At 56.1% G+C, this 18,464-nt stretch overlaps 1 protein-coding gene across 1 annotated transcript; it reads left to right on the top strand.

The window, feature by feature from the left end:
• Positions 1 to 10,280: 10,280 nt before the first annotated feature.
• TESK1 (testis associated actin remodelling kinase 1) lies at positions 10,281 to 17,875 on the top strand (the record flags this gene model as incomplete). Its single annotated transcript, XM_079548747.1, has 10 exons — positions 10,281 to 10,529; positions 14,860 to 14,981; positions 15,080 to 15,128; positions 15,286 to 15,432; positions 15,530 to 15,612; positions 15,899 to 15,989; positions 16,116 to 16,199; positions 16,377 to 16,466; positions 16,583 to 16,733; positions 16,866 to 17,875. The coding sequence occupies 10 exons, from the start codon at positions 10,281 to 10,283 to the stop codon at positions 17,873 to 17,875; spliced, it is 2,076 nt and encodes a 691-aa protein (XP_079404873.1).
• Positions 17,876 to 18,464: the final 589 nt, after the last annotated feature.

The raw sequence follows: 18,464 nt of genomic DNA, 5'->3' as shown, positions 1-18,464 counted from the left end.
CCCTCTTCTTTGGAGCCACATATGCTGCCCAGACAGGAAGCTTTGTCTCTCTGCCCATTGCTAAAGTCGGCACTTCCTTCCAAACACCAGAGATGGGCAACATGACTCACGACCCACAGGACAACTTGGCAAGCCACTTCTGCTCCCATTTCTCTGCAGAGATAATGGCTCACACCTCAGGGTCCCCAAGCCCTGCTGCAACAAGCAGCTACTCCAGGGCATCACAAAAGTCAGAGCACACCATCTCCACACAAGGAGCCAAACAGAGACCTCGGAGCTGTCCCCACCCTTCCTGCTGTGCCAAGGCATTCCCAGCACGCTGAGGCTTGCTGTCCTCCATCTCCTAAAGCAGATTCAATCTGACACAACCCAGTGATGCCTGAGTGCCTTGGGACTGGTGGCACCATCTTCAGCCCTCTCCAACATGTTGCCATCAGTCAAAAGAGGGAAAGATGCAGAGCCAGCTTGCAGGGAGAGGAGCAGCAAAAGATTCTTTTGAAGAGAGAGGAGAAACCAGTGCTTACCTTCTTCCCTTTCTCCTTCCTCAATTTTCCCTGAAACTGCTCCTGCTCCTGAAGACTCTCTCTGTTTCCCCAGCTGAGGGAGGAGGACCAGCAAGAAGGCCAGCACCTGCCCTCGTATGGCCATGCTGTTGCCACAGCATATGCCCCACTCAGCACTGCTGGGGAAAGGTGTCTGCACTGGAGGGAGAGGTGCAAACACAGAAATGAAACAACAACCAGGGAAAATCACACGTGGAGTGAGGAGCTTCCTCTTTGGGCAGTCAGCACCCACAGAGCTGCTCCATGCCCACGCACACTGAGACACCTCCAAAGACTCCTTAGAGCCACTCCACTGTCTCAGGGAGAGCATGAGGGGGAAAACACTGCCTGGGGTGGGGATGGAGGAAAAAAGGGAGAAACTGCAGGCAGGAGGTGCTGCAGCATCCAGACAGGTTCTTGGCTGCAGCTGGTGGGGGGGGAGGAGGAAGGAGCTGCAGAGGCCAGCAGGATGGACCCACACCATCTCTCACCTAATCCACATCTCTATCCGCAACCTCATCCCCTGTCTTCATCCTCAATCCCATTCCCACTCCCCTGCACTCCTTGTGGGGATGTGAAGGGATTGAGAAGCAGAAGGGAAGTTGACACTGGGAAAAGAAGGGGTGGGGAAAAGCAATTTAAACTTTTCCTTGATAACATTTTTTTCTCACTCTCCATATCTATTTGTGCAGACAATAGGTTAATTTTCCCAGAATTTTCCCAGTTTTGCCTGGAGCACTGTTCAGTCAGTGTCTTTATAGAATCATAGAAACATTCAGGTTAGATAAGACCTGTAAGATCATGAAGTCCAACAGCTGCCTAACACTACCAAATCCTCCATCATGCCATGTCCCTAAGTACCACATCCACCCACCTCTTAAATACCCCCAGAGATGGCAACTTCTCTGGGCAGCATTTTCTATAACCTAACCACGAAAAAGCTCTTCCTGACCCCTAACATAAACCTCCATCTCCTCCTCCTGAGATGCATGAGAGAGTACTTGGGAAGCGCCTGGCTGCAGTCTGAGGTCAGCCCACCACTCTCATCTTAAACCAGGCCTTCACTGCTGTTTGTTAGAGCTAACAAGATACTAAGGGTGAAAATACGTTCACTTTTCCCCCCTGTCTAAGTCAGTAGGATGAACTTTGTACCACTTTTCACTGCCTTCACTAAGTCCTGCTGCCACAAGCCTGTTGTTGAGCCCCAACTGTGGACCTTCCAGATATGCCGAGCTCTTGAACCCACCATATGCAGCCTTCTCCATCAAACATTCCCTGCTACTCTACCCTGTCCACATTTCCTCCATGGTTTATAGGATGTGAGGCACCTCAAAATGGAGTGCATACAATAGTGGGGTAAGAGAATCTTTCTGAAGCTGGGTGGAGAAGATTGTTCTTGGCTACTTCAAGCAGAGCCTTTGTGTATGTTAGAAAATTTATCTTTTTTTGCTTGTTTGTTTGTTTTTTTGTTTGTTTTAATTTGTTTTCTCGATGTGTAACAGACAATAGAAAAAAATGCTGAAATGCTGCACCAAAGGCCACAGCACTCAATCGCATGCCTGGCTCCTACACAGCATAGCATTGCAGCTGCTGGTTCAACAGATGATGCCTTATTTCACCAGGATCCCCAGCACAGAATCCAAATCAGGAGGGTTTCCAAGAGACAGTCAAGTCAGCAGATCACGAATCCTTGCTCAGTATGGCACGACTGAACGGAGTTTCGTCTCCATCAGAACACCCACTGGGGCTCCACAAGCATGTGACATCTGGGCTGTTTGTGCTCTACATACAGTGTTTTAGTCCTTAGAGCAGGACTGCCTCATAAAGACATCTCAACACATTGTAGATGCTTTCTAATATTGATTTCCTGTGTAGCATTCAGGAAAGCTACACAGCCACACAATCTCCCCTCAAGAGGACTGAGGCCTCAAGGCTGCAGGTTTGGCCATCATAAGTATGATTGATGAGCTGCTTCCTGACGGTTCCATCAGCAATCATTCATCAGTGAATTCAGATCACAGTCAGATCTTTGGGCTGCAAAGAGGGAAACCCAAACCACCTGCAATTTACAAGCAGTCTTACTTCTGGCAGGGAAGAACACTGAGGGCATGATGTGATACTGTGTGACCTGGACTCCTGGCTTGGAGTCCAGATGTTCTGCTGATGGTCAGAGACTGAAAGTGCCAGCAGAATCCAAAGAGGTCTCCATTATCCAACCCACCAACCACCCTGCAGTGTCACCAGCAGAACAAAAGCACTATGTTAGTCTGTGCTGCAGTGGAGCTAACAACAGGGGCAGACATTGCTTCTTTCAAGTGTACGGAGCTGTGAGCATAGGAGCTCACCAAGCTGATGACAGACCCCAGATATCCCAGCCTGCTGCAGAGTGATGGCAGAAGGAAGATGCCCCAATAGCACAGGAGCAGGATCCCTGGAGCACAGACTGCATTAGGGTGTTTTGCAGCCTGGGCAGGGACTCCCTCTTGTGGCATTGGCCACCCAGGTCTGTCACCACTGCCCTCGAATGCTGCCCCACCTTTGCTGCAGACTGCCGTCCACTCCCACATAGCCACACACTTGCTGAATACCCAGAAAGGTATTTTCAGCACACCAAAATGGACATAAGCAGCATGCAGCTGGGAGCAGGGTGGAGTGAGGCCAAAGGGACGTAGGCTGCTGCGTTTTGGTTTGGAGAAGATATGTTCGCAAGTGGGATTTGCAGCTCAGACCTCCAGGCAGCTTCACATCTGGTCCAGCCCTTCCTGCCGCCTTCCCCAGGGCTGCCTCAGCACGTACCACCCTGCTTCTTGGACAGGGAACCTGGCTAAGCCCAGGAAGTGGGAACTGTGGGATTTCAAGTGATGTTTCAGCTTCCTCCCAAAGCCTGCTTTCTGACAGCACCATTTTCAGGGCACCTCTGCTCCAAGACCAGTACTTCTCACTTCTTTCTGTCCCTCATTTTTGCACCTATCTGCCCTCTGGCAGTGGTAGCATATTGTGCCTGGAGTCTTGCTGCTGTATCAGAGCAGCTCTCTACCTCCTACACATATCCTTCACACCTCCTTCTTCGCACAAGACTCTACAATGTTCCTCCTGTAACACTCCACCCAGACCCACATGCTGGCCCCACGCATCACAGCTCTCCTCCACATGCAGCTGACGGTATGTGTGAGTATGGTGGAGTGGTGAATCTCTCCTTCCATATGCAGCAGGTCTGAAATAAAGGGGTTGGCATTTCCCCCTTTCAGCACTCAGCCTGCACAGAGTCCAGAGGAAAACAAATCCTGAGAAACTGCCTATGCCACCCAGGGTAGCTGAGAACAGAGAAGTGCCCAAAATATCCTGAGCCCGGAAGGAAACAGATGAATAGGGAAGAAAAAGCCAAGCAGCTGTTTTTCCAGTGAGCTGGAGCCAGTGGCCTGGCAGAGGGGGAAGGTGGCACAGCTCACAGTGTGAGCAGGGCTTCTTCAGGATGCACAGTGCTTTGTCTTGCATGGCCCCGCTCCAGCTATGTTTTGGAGGGAATGGTGTAGGAATGGAATGTTGTTTCTACACTAAATATTGAAAAGAGGGTATTGATCTGAAGAAGTAGAATACCATTTATTTGTATTTTGTAACTTGTCTTTAGAAATAGCTGATGTGAAAAAGTAGAAGTACCATACATTTTAATACCATATTTTAGAAATACAGTTGCTGAATCACGTGATTAATTCTTGCTTGCAAAACTGCAATAGTTTCTAAATGTTCCAAATAGTATGGGTATAGTCCCTCATTTTGTGAACTAGAAAACATGTTGTAAGGCTGTTCTGTCTGGATAAGAAGCCAGGGCCTCTACACAACACCAGATTGTCTCACTCTCTGGGTTGTTTGGGATGCAACTGGAAGGCATCAAGATACTCCTCTCTATCCTCCTTCCAAGCTTATCTCTATGCAAGGACAAACAGATGTCCAGAAATGACGGCCAAGTGTTGAGTGGGCAAATGTTACAAGTTAAATAATTAGCGATATATGCTTAGCTAGCAAAAATTTATGTTTATCCAGTATCCATATGTTTAGTTGAGTACTGGGAAGACTGTGAATCAGAAGCACTCAGCCAATGAAGAACCAGGGGAGAAAGAGATAAACATCAAGTAATAGGGCATAAAAAGATGTAACACTGTTTTCTGTGTGCTCTTCTGCTTGTGGGACTCTCGCCATTGCAATTGCGAATAAAATCTGCTTTATCAAAGATACCAACCTGATAAATTATTTGGATATTTCCAACAGTGGTGACCTCACCTTGCTGCCAGCAGGACCCTGAGCTGTCCAGCATTCTGTACCGGGGCTGCATCCTCAGCTTTCCCTTTCTTCCATGTCAACAACTGGGGCTGATGGCTTCCCACAGCTTTCAGGATGTATCAGACCTTTGGCCATAGTGCTGTGACTTTCTTTCCCACGGAGGCTGAGAGGGTGGGAAAGGAGAGAGGACACTGTGTCCTGGCAGGTTGGTGATAGCAGTGGGTATGGCACAGTGCCCAGGGAGCAGCTGCACTTTGTTGTATAAATACGTGCACGAAGCCACATATGCTTCCAGCTTGCAAAGAATCCAGCGGGAAGAACCTGAGAAGATCTCAGACATTTGCAAGGGGAAAGAACGGGGGTGCTGCCTTGCCTCTGGCCATGAGGGTCTCTGGAAGGAATTAGGAGGTATCAGTCACCCCCTGGGGAGCTCGAAGAGGTACTACCAGCAGAGGTCTTTCATGAGGGCTCAGGGTACCCACACCGGTGCTCCAGAATGTCCCACAGACCAGGACATGCTGTGAACCATCAGGTGTGACCTGCACCCCAGATGCTGGATGGTGGTGACACACTTGGCTCACCACCACGTCCTCCTGGCTGTTACTCCAGGAGACCAGTTCATCCAGCAGTGGAGCAATCAGGACCAAGGCTCAGTAGGAAACAGTGACTATCCAGCTGTGGCACAGGTGGATGGAAAGTAGGCCACTGTCATCTAGTTTATTACTGTGTTGTGGTGGAAGGGATGTGCTGCCTGGAAATGGGGCTTGAGTGTGCAGGTGCAGCAGGATTCAAGCCCAGCTCTGCGCTGGAGCCACCAGTTCCAGGCGGCGCTGCTCCCATTGCCCTTCTCTTAGTGCTGTGTTTTGCTGCTGCTGCTGGCCTGGGCACTGTCCTCGTACACAGGGACTTCCCCCTGTTTCCATGTAGTCTGAATCAGCCCATGGCAAATGGTGGGTTCATGCTCCCTTCCTGCCCCTGGAGCATTCAATTCCAGGCGTACTGGACACCCCTCCAAGGACAAGTAAACTGTGTCCTGCACTCTGCTGCCAGAAGGATTGAGAAAAACATATTAGCAGTTCAGTTGCAGCATACCACTTGGCTGCTTTGGACTCCACTTGATATTGGAGTTCTCTCATGTCTGGCACAGCAGCACTTTGCAGTGCTGTGACTTCATTCAGGCCATAACCGTCCACTCTTAGCTTTCACTCTCCTTTGGACTTTCTCACCAACTGCATGGGACTATGAAGGGTGCAAGTCTTGCTGGTTACTCTTTGGTTCTCCAGTTGGCAAATCAGTGAATGAATAGGAATTAGGGAGTCCTGGTTGGTGTGATATTGACACCAGGGTATCGTTGGAGCAGCGAATGGCACCTGCTGTTCTTCTACTCTTAGCAGCTCCACAACAGAAGGGTCCTCTGTGAGACCGGGCAAGGTAAACAGCTGTCCTCCATCTCCAAGGCAGCCATACCAAAAGCCCCCCGATATCCTTTGGGGTCCATGAAGTACACTCTGCTGAGGTGGTCTTTAGCAGAGATGCACGGACCCTCATGGCCAGTCGCAAAAGGATGCTTTCACCACTCCTTCCCAGTTAGGCTCACTTTGGCTTCCGGGGCTTCCGATCCCCCTGTCCCTCCAGAAATACAGATGGGTTCTGCCCCTTAGTAATCTGATAATATTAGAGAACATTGCACACTAGTGTCCACCACAGCCTTATCCTGCTGTGGTTGCGATGTGCCAGGCCATTGAATCCACACAGTCTGATGAACCCGATCATCCCTTCCCTCCACCTGCCTGGAGGCAGGGCCCCTCTACGTCTATTATTTCTTTGTCACTCAATTCCTGTGAATGCAAAATGAAAGGCTGGTTCTTTAACTCAGAAATAGGATCAGAACATCTTCTCTGTCTGGGAGACTGTGCTGAAAGCTGAAGCAACCATGTTTCTGGAAGAACCTCCTTTCTCGACTGTTTTCCCTTGCAACTCATGTACCTGTGACTGTAGGGTTGTGGTGGGTTTTCATCTCACTTTCTCATATCCTCTCCATCACCACCGAAGTAAAACCACAGGGTGGCACACAGTGTGTACCAACCATATCCTCTCTCTTGAGCTCAAAAATGCTTATTTCTGGTAGCTGAGAGGCTGGTCTGTGCAGGTGAGGAGGAAGTTATATTCCCTTTGAGTTGCTGGACCTCTCAGTACTGTTCTTAAACATCTGAAATGCACTCTGAAAGAGTGGTGATGTACAGGCTACCTAGGGAGGTGGGGAAGTCACTGCTCCTGGCAGTGTCCAGGAACTGTGGAGATGTGGCACTGAGGGACGTGGGTTAGTGGGCATGGTGGGGTTGGGTTGAGGGTGGACTAGATGACCTTAATGTTCTTTTCCAACCTTAGCAATTCTAGGAGTCTGTGATTGAGTACAAGCACCAAATTAAATGACTGATACAACAAGAGCACACACAGTATACAAACTGTCCAAACTGTAGAAGAGCCCAGACCAGCCCTCAGAGATTATAAACAATGTGGATAGAGTTAAGAAAAACAACCTTGAAAGCAAATAAAACCACATTATGAACAAGATCAGCATTGTGACCAGCAGCTCTTGAGCTACTACAGCAATTATATTTTAATGCATTCTGGTCAGATCTGTCATCATCTCAGCCTTCTGGGTCTCACAGTGGGTGCCACAGGGACTGTTGTGGTTTAACCCAGCAGCAGTAAGCACCACACACCCTTCAGCAAGTGGTGAGATAATGCATTGTGTATCACTTCTTTTATAAATATATATATATACATGAACCTAGATATCATTACTGTGGTTTGTCTCTTCCTTTTCTCTTAGTAAATAGTTTTTATTTTGTGTCTTTTCTGGACAAGATCTCAGAGCTCACAGAGCAATGGTTCTCCAGCCTGATGCACTGCTTGTTTCCATGTTTCCACCAGATCTGAGATAGGCAAGAAAGACAAGACAAGGCTAAGGATGTTGATTTGTTCTTGTAGTGGGCTGTGCAGGTGGGTTTGTGAAGGGGCTGTGGCAGACACTGTGCTGAGCTATGCATGGCTTCGCTGTCCTGCAGCCATGCAGACCAAAGGGTAGAGACAAACCACAGGCGGAGGCTCTTCCCCAAAGCCACCAAGCTTTCCAGCCCTGCTGCCCTGCAGCTGGCCCCTGGGCCCTGTGGCAGCTCTGATGTGGTTCTGCTCCCACTGCCTCTTGGCATCCCCACTCCTGGCTCACATCTGCAGAACCACAAGTACTTCAGGGATTCTGTGCTGTGAGGGGGAATATTGCTAACAGCCCGGTGAAGGGCAGGAGATGGAGTAAAGCTAGCACAGCCTCTTGGGATGAGCTACCAGTAGCCCAAAGCTAGAAGGAGCTCTGTTGCCTGTAAGAAACCTAGAGAGGGAGCATGGCAGGTACGGTGAGATGGGCAGTTCAGGAGCAGAGACAGGGATGCTGGAGATGGTGGTGCATCCCCTACCTGAACGGCACAAGGCAATTAGCTCCTGCCGACTGCTCCTGCTGGATCACTGTGAGGACGTAGCTGGGCTCGTGTCTCTACATGCCACCTTGTTGTGTGTCACACACAAGTGGTGTGGGCATGACCATAGCTGCCACCTACTCAGCCCCGTGGCATAGCGTTGCGCTTCCTAGCAGGGGCAAGATAGGCTACACGCTGAAATCAGTGCCCACCACTAAGGGACGGAGCTGGGATGCGGGTGCCGCCTCCACAAATGCCACAGTACCAATATGCAGAATCAACAGGAGGTGACGAGGGGGAGAGCGAACAGTGCCAGGTGCCGTGCTGACACTGCTCCTAGAAAATTAACAGCACAACAAATATTTGCACGCAGCCCCGCTGATTCGGCCCTGCAGCTGGCGTGCCACAGAACACAGCAGCGCCGCGCCTCCAACCAGCTGGGCGCAGGCTGCTGCACCTCGCACAGTCTGCTGGGTGCGGGGCGTGCAGGGCCCTGCGCACACCGAGGGACATGCAGCACGCTGGGAAATGTAGTCCTGCTGCGTCACCTGTGCTCGTGCTGCTGGGCACGACCCGGCTGCGCACAGACGGCTGGAGCTGGCACTTTCTCCCGTGTCCTCTGGGCTCTGTGCAGTGAGCAGATCCCAAGTGGGTTGTCCCTGTTCTTCCTCATCAGAGCTCGAGGGCCTCGATTTGGGATTTGCTCAGCCCAGCGAGCCAGCTGGGCTTGCTGGCACCGCGGGAGGGCTGAAGGCACCGGGGACCTTCATGGCTGTGCTGGGCGGGAGCAGAGTGGTGTGGAAGTAGAACGGCACAGCTACCAGTGCTGGTGAGAGAAGGGACCGAAAATCCTGCAGCAGCAATTTCCACAGTCAGGGCTGTCTCCAGGGCTTTCATTTATCCGTTACAGCTTAATTGAATGTATACTCAGCCACTTGTAAGCAGCAGGAGCCTGAAACAGGCTGTGGTTCTGAGCTTCTCTCTGTAAAATGCCTTACTACTAATCTCCACCTCTGCCTTGATCCTGGTGGGGCTGCTGCTCGTGTGCACTCAATGGAAGGGCTGACACAAGGTTTGCTTGGATCCCAGCTGTATTTTTAGCTGTACTTTTATCTCTCAGCACCACAGGGGAGCTGGAAGCAGCAGGGTAGGAGCATGAAGATATCAGGATGCAATGCCCAGGATGCCCAGGAATATGTCCTGCTGCCTCTGGGTGCACAGCACCTGTCACCCCATCAAGTGGAGGCACCGGGCTGGAGTGGTGCTGCCATGGAAAGGGATGGCTGAAATCCTGAGACAGGCGCTGGCCAAAAGCACCATGCCTACAGACAACCTGCGCTGCTACTTTTCTCAGTGGGAATAGCAGTTAGTGTGGTGCATGAGGATGCAAGACCTCACTGCAGGGAGCCCCAGGGGTAAGGATGGATGGACCAGCAAGGAGCAGGATGGAGGAGGAAAGTGGGGGGACGCAGAAAGAGAGAAAAGAGAAGCGGGATCGCTGTCACCAGGAGGCTGCACTTCCCACAGTTCCAGAGACACCATCTGGGCAGGGAGTGGCAGATACACAGGGCGCATCTGAGCTGGGACAGCCGTGTGCAGATCCGGGAGCCTCGGCGGGGCCCATCCGCACCGCGCTGTTCGTAGGGGGCCCAGCACCGGCGACCCCACGTGGCGAGGGGCCGGACAGACGGCGACATCGGACCCCACACGTCGAAACCCCGCACCGCGGGAGGGGTCTCCGTGCCCGGCGGCGGCGGCGGCTGCCAAGGAGTTAAGGGCTGTCCCCGCCTCGGCTCCGCCCCGCCGGTGCCAGCGCTCGGGGCGGTGGAGGCGCAGCTCCGGGCCGGGCGGGGGTCGGGGCTGCGGACTCCGCTGGGCCATGAGCACTGCGCTCCCCCCCCCACCGCCGCTGCTCGTCGCGGAACCGAGCCGGGTCGGGCGGGGCGGGGCGGAGCGGCCCGGCCGTGACCCCGCGGGGATGTGAATGGCGCGGGGGTTGCTCGGCGGGGCCGACATGGAGCGGGAGAAGCTGCCGCGGAGGCCTGGCTCGGCGCTGCGAGGGGAGCGGCCCGAAGAGAGCGAGACGGGAGAGGCGGCGGGGCCGTGGCCGGGCTGCGGGAGGATGCGGCCCTCCTCGTACCGCGCGCTGCGCAGCGCCGTCTCCACCCTGGCGCGCATCGACGATTTCTACTGCGAGAAGATCGGCACCGGCTTCTTCTCCGAGGTGTTCAAGGTGTGCGCGGCCGCCGAGCATCCCTTCGGGGCGGGAGGGGAGGACGGGACTGGGTGTCCGGGTACCAGCGGGGCGGGGTGGTGGGAAGCCTGGGACCCCCGAGAGCGAGGAGGTGCCCGGCGGTGGCTGCGGGAGAGCCCCGCGACCGCGCTGCTGTTGTTCCCCGGGGGAGGGGAGCGGTGTTTACAGCCAGGCCGGGCGCGGAGCTCCGGAGCGCTGCCACCGGCGGGCGGCGTGGTGGCCGAGATGGGTTGGGTCGGAAAGCCACGGTGGGGGATCCCGGAGCCGGTTCGGAGGCGGGAGGTGCGGCCGCCTTCTCGTGCACCCTGAGCGGGGCGGGTGGGTGTGTGGGGTCCGTCTGAAGGGGACGGTGCTGCGGGGCTGCCTTTGTGACACAGGTCCCCATGGATTGGGATGGGCGCAGGTTGCTGGAGTGGGGACGGTCACGCGTGGCCGTGCCCAGGTGTGCTGGTGGGGGGTCTTGGCGGTGGTGATGGCACTCACTCTCAGCCCGTCGAAGGGCTGCATGCTGTGTTCACTCCAGGGAGAGGTGTGTACACATGTTTTTGTGCTCAGCGTGCTCTGTATCACCTTACGCTTCTTATGGCTTCAGCCCTTTCTGATAACAGCTTTGCTAGATCAGAATCCCCCCACCTCTTCTGCAGCCCCTCTGAGCACTGCTCTGCAATGTGGCCGTGGAGGCCGTGCAGAGAGGACACTCCCAAGGCCATCCCTCCCACTTGTCTGGGGCCGTGGCCTCACAGCTGGCCAGGTTCCTCCTATTGATCCTTGGCTGTGAGCACGCAGCAGCACCTGGGAGCAGAAGGAGGCATTTAATAAAGCCAGGATATTTAATAATGGATGATCCCGGATCTCTGCCAGACCGTGGTTTCTCCATGCTCATCGTCTCTGCTCCCACACTATACTCACAGTGTCCGCAAAGAATTTGGGGGAGCAGAGGATGCAGGGGTGGGAGCTGGATGGAACCACAGCAGCCAGAACAGGAGGTTTCGGGTTGGGCTTTGTGCAGGTACAGAGGGTTGAGGCCAGGCATTGAGCACAGCGGGGCTAGGCAGGGTGATGGTGCCCTGATCTTGCAAGGAGGATGAAGCACGGGGTCACGTTCCACCCATCTCCCTCCACCCCGCAGTGTTTTTCACAGCTGTGCGCATTTGCAGCTGCCTGCTCGGCCCTGCTTCATTCCATCCCTGGAGGGCATGGGAATGAGGAGGGGCCCACACCTCAGTGTCCTTAACCAGGTGGCTTGGTCCCGGGGTGCTGGCGCAGCACAGCCATCTGATGGCGTTTCCCTGCCCACCTCTCGCCGAGCCATCGCGGCTGTCCCAGGGTGTTCCCAGCAGTGCCCCCATGGAGCTGGCCCTTGCTGCTCCCGGCAGCAACTGGTTCTCAGTGTGATTCCAGAGGCCCACCTGCTTCCTCGGGCGCGCAGGCATTGCAGCGAGCCACCTCTCCATCTCACTGATAGACAGAGCAGATTGAGCTGGCTGTGTTCGTGCCAGACATTTTCTCCAGCCCATAACCTGCTGTTGCATCTCTTCTCGCATCCCTCCGTGCAGCACCCTGCCTTCCCCTGGGGCTTTACCCAAACATGCCATCCTCCAGAGTTGCTGTCTCCAGGATGCAGCTCCCCAGTGTGCACAGCCCCATAGCTATGGGGGGCAGCCCTTGCTCAGATGCCCCCTACCCATCTCAGCTGGTTTCCCTGCTGACCTTTGAGGTTTCCTATTTATTCAAAAATGACCAATGCAGCTCATGAATGATACAACTCTTATCTGGTGCCCTTTGTTGGCAGACCACATCTTGTTCCACGAAGCCAGGTGGAGTAGTGACAAAGGTGGCACCAATGGGGAAACAAACCCAGGCGGGTGAGCGTTGCTGATGCTCAGGTTCTCATTGTGAGCGGCCTGATTGAGCTTCCTGTTCCTGTGCTTCCCAGAGGAAACCTTTCTTGTAGGGTCTGCCTTTTCTGCACAGGGAGCAGCTTTTCCAGTCCTGCCCACTGTGAGACCTGTTGCACTGCTAGGATCCCCACGAGCTCAGGTGCAGCTGTAAGAGTTGCCTGTGGCGTTTGCTCCTTGACCTGCACCCCTCTGTCCATCCTCATGGGGACACTGGGATGAGGGGACCAGAAAGGCACCCAGGCTTTGCTCAAGGTGTGGCACCCCCAGGTGTGGGTTCTGCCCTGCATCTCGCCAGGAGCACAGGCTGCAGGGCCGTCTGCTCGCTCTGATTAGCATGCTCTTTAAATAAGACTCTAATTTCCGCTGTTAAAAGAGCTCAGGTCCCTTGTGCCCAGGCTGGGGCTGCAGCCAGCCCCGTCCCTTCCCCCAGCCCTCATGACAACAGATGGGATGGGGCTGTGGGGATGCAGTGCCGCAGGTGGGATGGGGCATGGGGGGTTCTGGGAGGTGCTGGGGGGTTTAGGCAGGGGGTGAGTGCTGGCTGCCGCCTGGGGGCCAACAGGCTGCTGCCTCCCGCAGCACTCAACTGAGCTCAGCTCTAGGGAATGTGCTGGGATTCCTGGGCACAGGGCCAGCACGTGGAGAGGCGAGAGGGGACCCGTGCTGCCAGGGGAGGCTCTGCTGCCCGCTGCCTTCTTCTGCCGATGTCAGGGGGAGGATAGAAACCCCCTCAAAACAAACATGCCAGTCACATGGTGTTGTGGCTTGCTATGCTTGAGAGCCACCACTGCTTCCTGAGGACATCCAGCTTGCTGGAATGGTGCCACAGCCTGGCCAAGGTGGGGAGGGGGCACTGGGAGAAGATTGTGCTGCTTGGAGACTGACTGTGGTCCTAGCAGGAAATTTCACAGCAGGGTCTTCCTTTCTTCCCCCTCCCCCAGGATCTTCCAGGATTGTGGCATTAACATCATACAGTGCACTCAGACCTGACTCAGCCTATCACCATGTCAGGAGGTTAATGACCAAAGAACTGGGCCATGGGCACATCCTGGCTACATGATCCCATCCAGCACCCACCAGAAGATTGTTCAGTGATGCTGGCTTGGATCTGATCATTCCCATGGTGGGCAGCCGTGCCATGGCACATGTTGCTGCTACCAGGCATTTGCATAGCACCCATGGGGCTGAGCCAGCTGCTGGCGCCTGAGAACAGCCGGTGCCACGCCAGGACTGACCCATCCAGTCCCACCAGCCCTGTGATGTGATGTGTGGGAGGGCAGCACTGCCGGCTCAGCTTGGCGCTCAACATTTGTGGGACTGCAGATGGAATGGGGACAGGCTCCCTCTGGGCACAGGCACCAGATCTGGTGCTCAGTGAGGATTTGGGGGCACACTGTCTTCCCTTGTGCAAAGGGTGGAGGTCTCCGCAGGCTGGCAAGGAGGTGATGCGATGTAACCAGAGTGGGGTGGCAGCTGCTGCTGAATTATTCAGAGCCCCTCCATGAGCCAGGCTGTGCTGCTACTTGCTCCAACCCTGCCCAAGGCTGGTTTGGCCTCAGTGCACCCAGGCAGGGATTAATAGAGAGGGGTCCTTATTAATTCCTAATTCCCCTCCAGGCCCTTCAGTGGGAGGTGCTACTTGCATGCAGGGAGCCTCAGCTGATGTGTGAGGGCCACATGTGGTTTGCCCTAGGTTTGGGGAGGGGGGGCATGTGGGGAGGGCCCAGCACAGCAGCTTCAAGCAGCATCGACTAAAAAGGAGAAGAGCAGCAAGCTGACGGAAGCGCTGAGGAATGCCCGTGCCTCCATGTGTGCTGGGGTGCAGCTGGGGCTGAGCGAGTGCCCCCCCAGGCAGCTGCTGTGGATCCCGTCCTTCCTCCTGTGACAGCTTAGGGGACCCTTTGTGCCATCTTCTTGACACTGGGACAGGGGACCCTGTGCTTGTGCCTTCACCCCACACATGCTGGGGACCATGGTGGGCCAGGGGTGTCCATGTTTGGCCACTTTCCTGGTTGCTGTTGCTGGCAGGGCGCCAGCCCACAGCTCATGTGACAGCCTTGGGCTGGCTAAATATACAGCATCATCCAAGTACCGTGCCCCCAGGGCTGCTTGGGAAAGCGTGTGTTCCCTCTGTCCTCAACCCCTTGCTATGGGGTCTGGCCGCATAGTCCATGCTGCGATCCATTCCTGCGCTCTTGGGACTGGGCTGCCACAGTGATTCTGGGGGTCTGGGCGTGTAGAGGGGGTGAACAGCGTGTGGGGTGCTCCAGGGATCGTGGGTTGTGTGTCATGAGCATGAGGGTTCTTGGGGTGTTGCTTTGCTCAGAGAGCCCCCCGCTAACCCTGGGATGCCCCATACCTGGGGTGTGGGGACCCCCAGAGCTGAGCTCCCCCTGCACCCACTGCAGGTGCGGCACCGCCAATCCGGGCAGATCATGGTGCTGAAGATGAACAAACTGACCAGCAACCGGGGCAACATGCTGCGGGAGGTGCAGCTAATGAACCGCCTCTCACACCCTAATATCCTCAGGTTCGTCCCATTCCCTGGGACTTGGGGCTGCTGTGGGGCTGGGTGAGCTCCTGGGGCTGGATCCTCCCAGGTCATGCTCAGCTCCTCCCTTCTTGCAGGTTCATGGGGGTGTGTGTGCACCAGGGGCAGCTGCACGCGCTGACAGAGGTGAGAGTGGGATGGTGGTCATGGGGCCAGGGAGAGGGTGTTAGCGACCATAAGGGCACTTGGTGTGTGGCTGGGGGAGCTATGGGAAGAGATTTGGGGACCCAGCAGCTTGGTAGGATGGAGCGGGGTGCAGCAAGGCAATGGCTCTTCCCACCAGTACATCAATGGTGGGAACCTGGAGCAGCTGCTGGACAGCCCCGTGCCCCTCTCCTGGTCCACGCGTGTCAAGCTGGCACTCGACATCGCCCGTGGCCTGCGCTACCTGCACTCCAAGGGCATCTTCCACCGTGACCTCACCTCCAAGGTATGGGGCATCCTGATGCCATGAGTTTCCCTTACACGCATCCCAGGAGTGGTGGTGTTAAGGTGGGGGCTGACAGGAGGTCCTGCTGTGCCCCCAGAACTGCCTGGTGCGCTGTGAGGCCAATGGCTACACGGCTGTGGTGGGTGACTTCGGCTTGGCAGAGAAGATCCCCACCTACAGGTCTGTCTGTCCATCCCCATCCTCCAAGCAAGAGGTTCCAGCTCGCTTGGGGTGGGAGCAGGAGAGCAATGGATGTTTTTGTGGGGATGGGGGTGGTGGGGTGATCCCTGGTGGGAGGACTGATGGGGGATGGATATGTTCAGGAATGTCCACGAGGAGTGGAGAAGGGAATGGTGTTGGTGACCTGGTGGTGGTTGAGATGGGACATGGGGTGCATGGAGGAGGGTTGGCACAGGGAGAAGGGGATCTGGGGAAGTGGGACCCTGACATGCCACTGTGTCCCCAGTGAGGGCAGCGAGAAGGAGCCACTGGCCGTGGTGGGCTCTCCCTACTGGATGGCACCTGAGGTTCTACGTGGGGAGATCTACAATGAGAAGGTGACACTGCATGGGACCACCTGGGCATGCGAAGGGAGAGGGAAAGGGCATCCTAGGGGGGCTGGAGGGGAGGGCTTGCTACATGGCTTCAGGCTGCAGCCCCCTGCAACTCCCTGCTTTCTGCAGGCTGATGTGTTCGCCTATGGCATCATCCTGTGTGAGACCATTGCTCGTGTCCCCGCTGACCCTGACTACCTGCCCCGCACTGAGGTAACTCAATGGGATGGGAAGCAGAGGCAGGGCATGGCAAGACCAGGGCTGGTAATGTGTCACCTGAAATGTGAAAGGGGACCTTGTCCCCACTGAGGGTTGCTCCAGGGTCCCCTCTTGCTGCACCCAGCCCAGTGCTGGCACCCAGCCTCACTCTTCCTTGTCTCCCCGGAGCAGGATTTTGGCCTGGACATCACCACTTTCCGCACCATGGTGGGAAACGACTGCCCGACAGCCTTTCTCCAGCTGGCGTTTCACTGCTGCAGCGTGAGCCCTTGCATCGTGATGCCCTCATCCTAGCTTCCCATTCCTTGCCTGGGGTGGGAGCTGCCCTAGAGGGCTGGAGGGGCACCAACCTCACCAGGGTCTCCTCCTTCCTACAGATGGAGCCCACTTCTCGCCCCTCCTTCCTGGAAATCACGCAGTGCCTGGAGGGTGTCCTGCAGCATCAGCTGGGCACTGAGGGTGCCAGGACCACCCTCTTCTGCACTGGGGACAGCGTGCCTGCACCCAGCACAGTGTCCGCATTCAATGGTATGTGAGTGTCCCAGGAGTGTGTGTTGCCCATGATTTTGGGGGAGAGGATCTGTGGGACAGCACCCCATTGCCCTCTGCCTGCATAGTCCCCACATTCCACTGGTAACTCCCTCCTGTGCCCCAACCCAGGAGTGGCCATGAGGGCGGCTGGCCGCGCTGAGCAGTCCCCACTGCGTGAGCTGGGGACACAGCACCTGCAGCTGGATCAGCACCTGTCCCGCAGCCACTCTGACGTCTTCCCCCCCAAATCATCCATCTCAGAGCCCTGCAGTGAGGCCAGGACCAAGGAGACGCCAGCACGTGTCAACCCCTTCTCCCAGCGTGAGGACCTGAAGGGGGGCAAGATCAAGCTCTTTGACATCCCCAGCAAGTCGGTCATCTCACTCACATTTGACCTGCCCCCTCCAAACCCACTGCAGCTTGCCACCCCCATCACTCCTGAGCCAGCCGTGGAGGTGCAGTGTGACTTCTCAGCACCCACCACCCCATCCCGCAAGTGCCACTCGCTGCCTGCCTCCCCCGAGCTGCCCCACCGAGGGGGCCTGGCGCTGGGCGTGAGGTCCCCCTCCCGGCCCCCTGCCCCTAAGCAGTGCCGCTGGGACAGCGGAGAGCCGAGAATCCCATCCAGCCCCAGGGTGGAGGAGCGGAGAGGCTGCGCTCCCCACCACCCTGAGCCGCCACCGCAGCTCCGCACTCCTGCATCCACTAGTGGCACCTTCATCCGCACCTTGGCCTCGGGAAGCAATCCGTGGCAGCAGGAGCCGCTCAATGGGCGGCTCCTCAACAGTCACCACCCTGCAGCAGTCAGCAAGCCGCTGTCCTGGGGCAGCGGGCTGGAGGATGGCTTTTCTGAGCTCAGCATCCCCTGCGCGGCAGCGGCGCTGGAGCGGACGGAGTGTGCGGCCATGCTGCCTGGGCATGGCTCCAGCATGGTGCTGGAGCAGGACGAGGTGCTGCCCTGCCCTAGCTGCTGCTTGGGGCCCTTCAGCTTCACCTCTGTTTGTCACCGGCCAGCACCCAGCCCACCCCGCTACCAGAACCTCAACTGCGAGGCCAAGAGCCTCCTCTGCCACGACCGCCTCCAGAAAGCCCAGGGGTCAGCGGAGCCTGGCCTGAAGCTGCCCGAGGCACAGTCCTAGTGGTGGGGACCCCGCTGGGAGCCTGGGGTGCCCCCCGCTCCATCACAGCTCACTCAGCACATGGAAGCCCTTACTGCCTGGGCGGCTGAAGTGCAATAACACTGCTGCCCCAGGCGGCAGGGTCAGTTCCCCACAGGTCTGAAGCCTGTGGGACTCCCCTGTCCCCATGGGCTAGCCTTCAGTGGGCTCTCACAGCTCCTCAGACTGAGGACAAGCAGGGCTGATCAGGGGGTGTGAAGCAGTGTATGTGAGCAGTGGGGGTCCCAGCTGCCACCCTGCAAGTGTAGGACACCCACCTGGTCCCTGACACAGTGAAACACCGTGGTATACAGGTGTCCGGGGAGGGGCTAGCACTGGGGGTCTTTGGGCACTGAGCCCCCAGCAAATGTGTGCTGTCCTGCCTAGCACCAGGAACTCATCCACATTGCTCACCCCAAGCTGAGGGCACCCTGCAGCCCCCAGCATCTCTTGAGTGGCCAGGGGATAAGGGAGGGACAGGAGTGGGAGCCGGCTTTCCTCCCTCCCGCACAACGCACTGGTGAATGCAGAACTGTTGTGGTTTTTTTTTTATTATTAATAATGATAATAG

This window comes from Tetrao urogallus (assembly GCF_951394365.1).
Source record: "Tetrao urogallus genome assembly, chromosome: Z".
Taxonomy (NCBI): domain Eukaryota; kingdom Metazoa; phylum Chordata; class Aves; order Galliformes; family Phasianidae; genus Tetrao; species Tetrao urogallus.
Note: the sequence above shows the minus strand (reverse complement) of the source record. Positions and strands in the feature narration are given on the sequence as shown.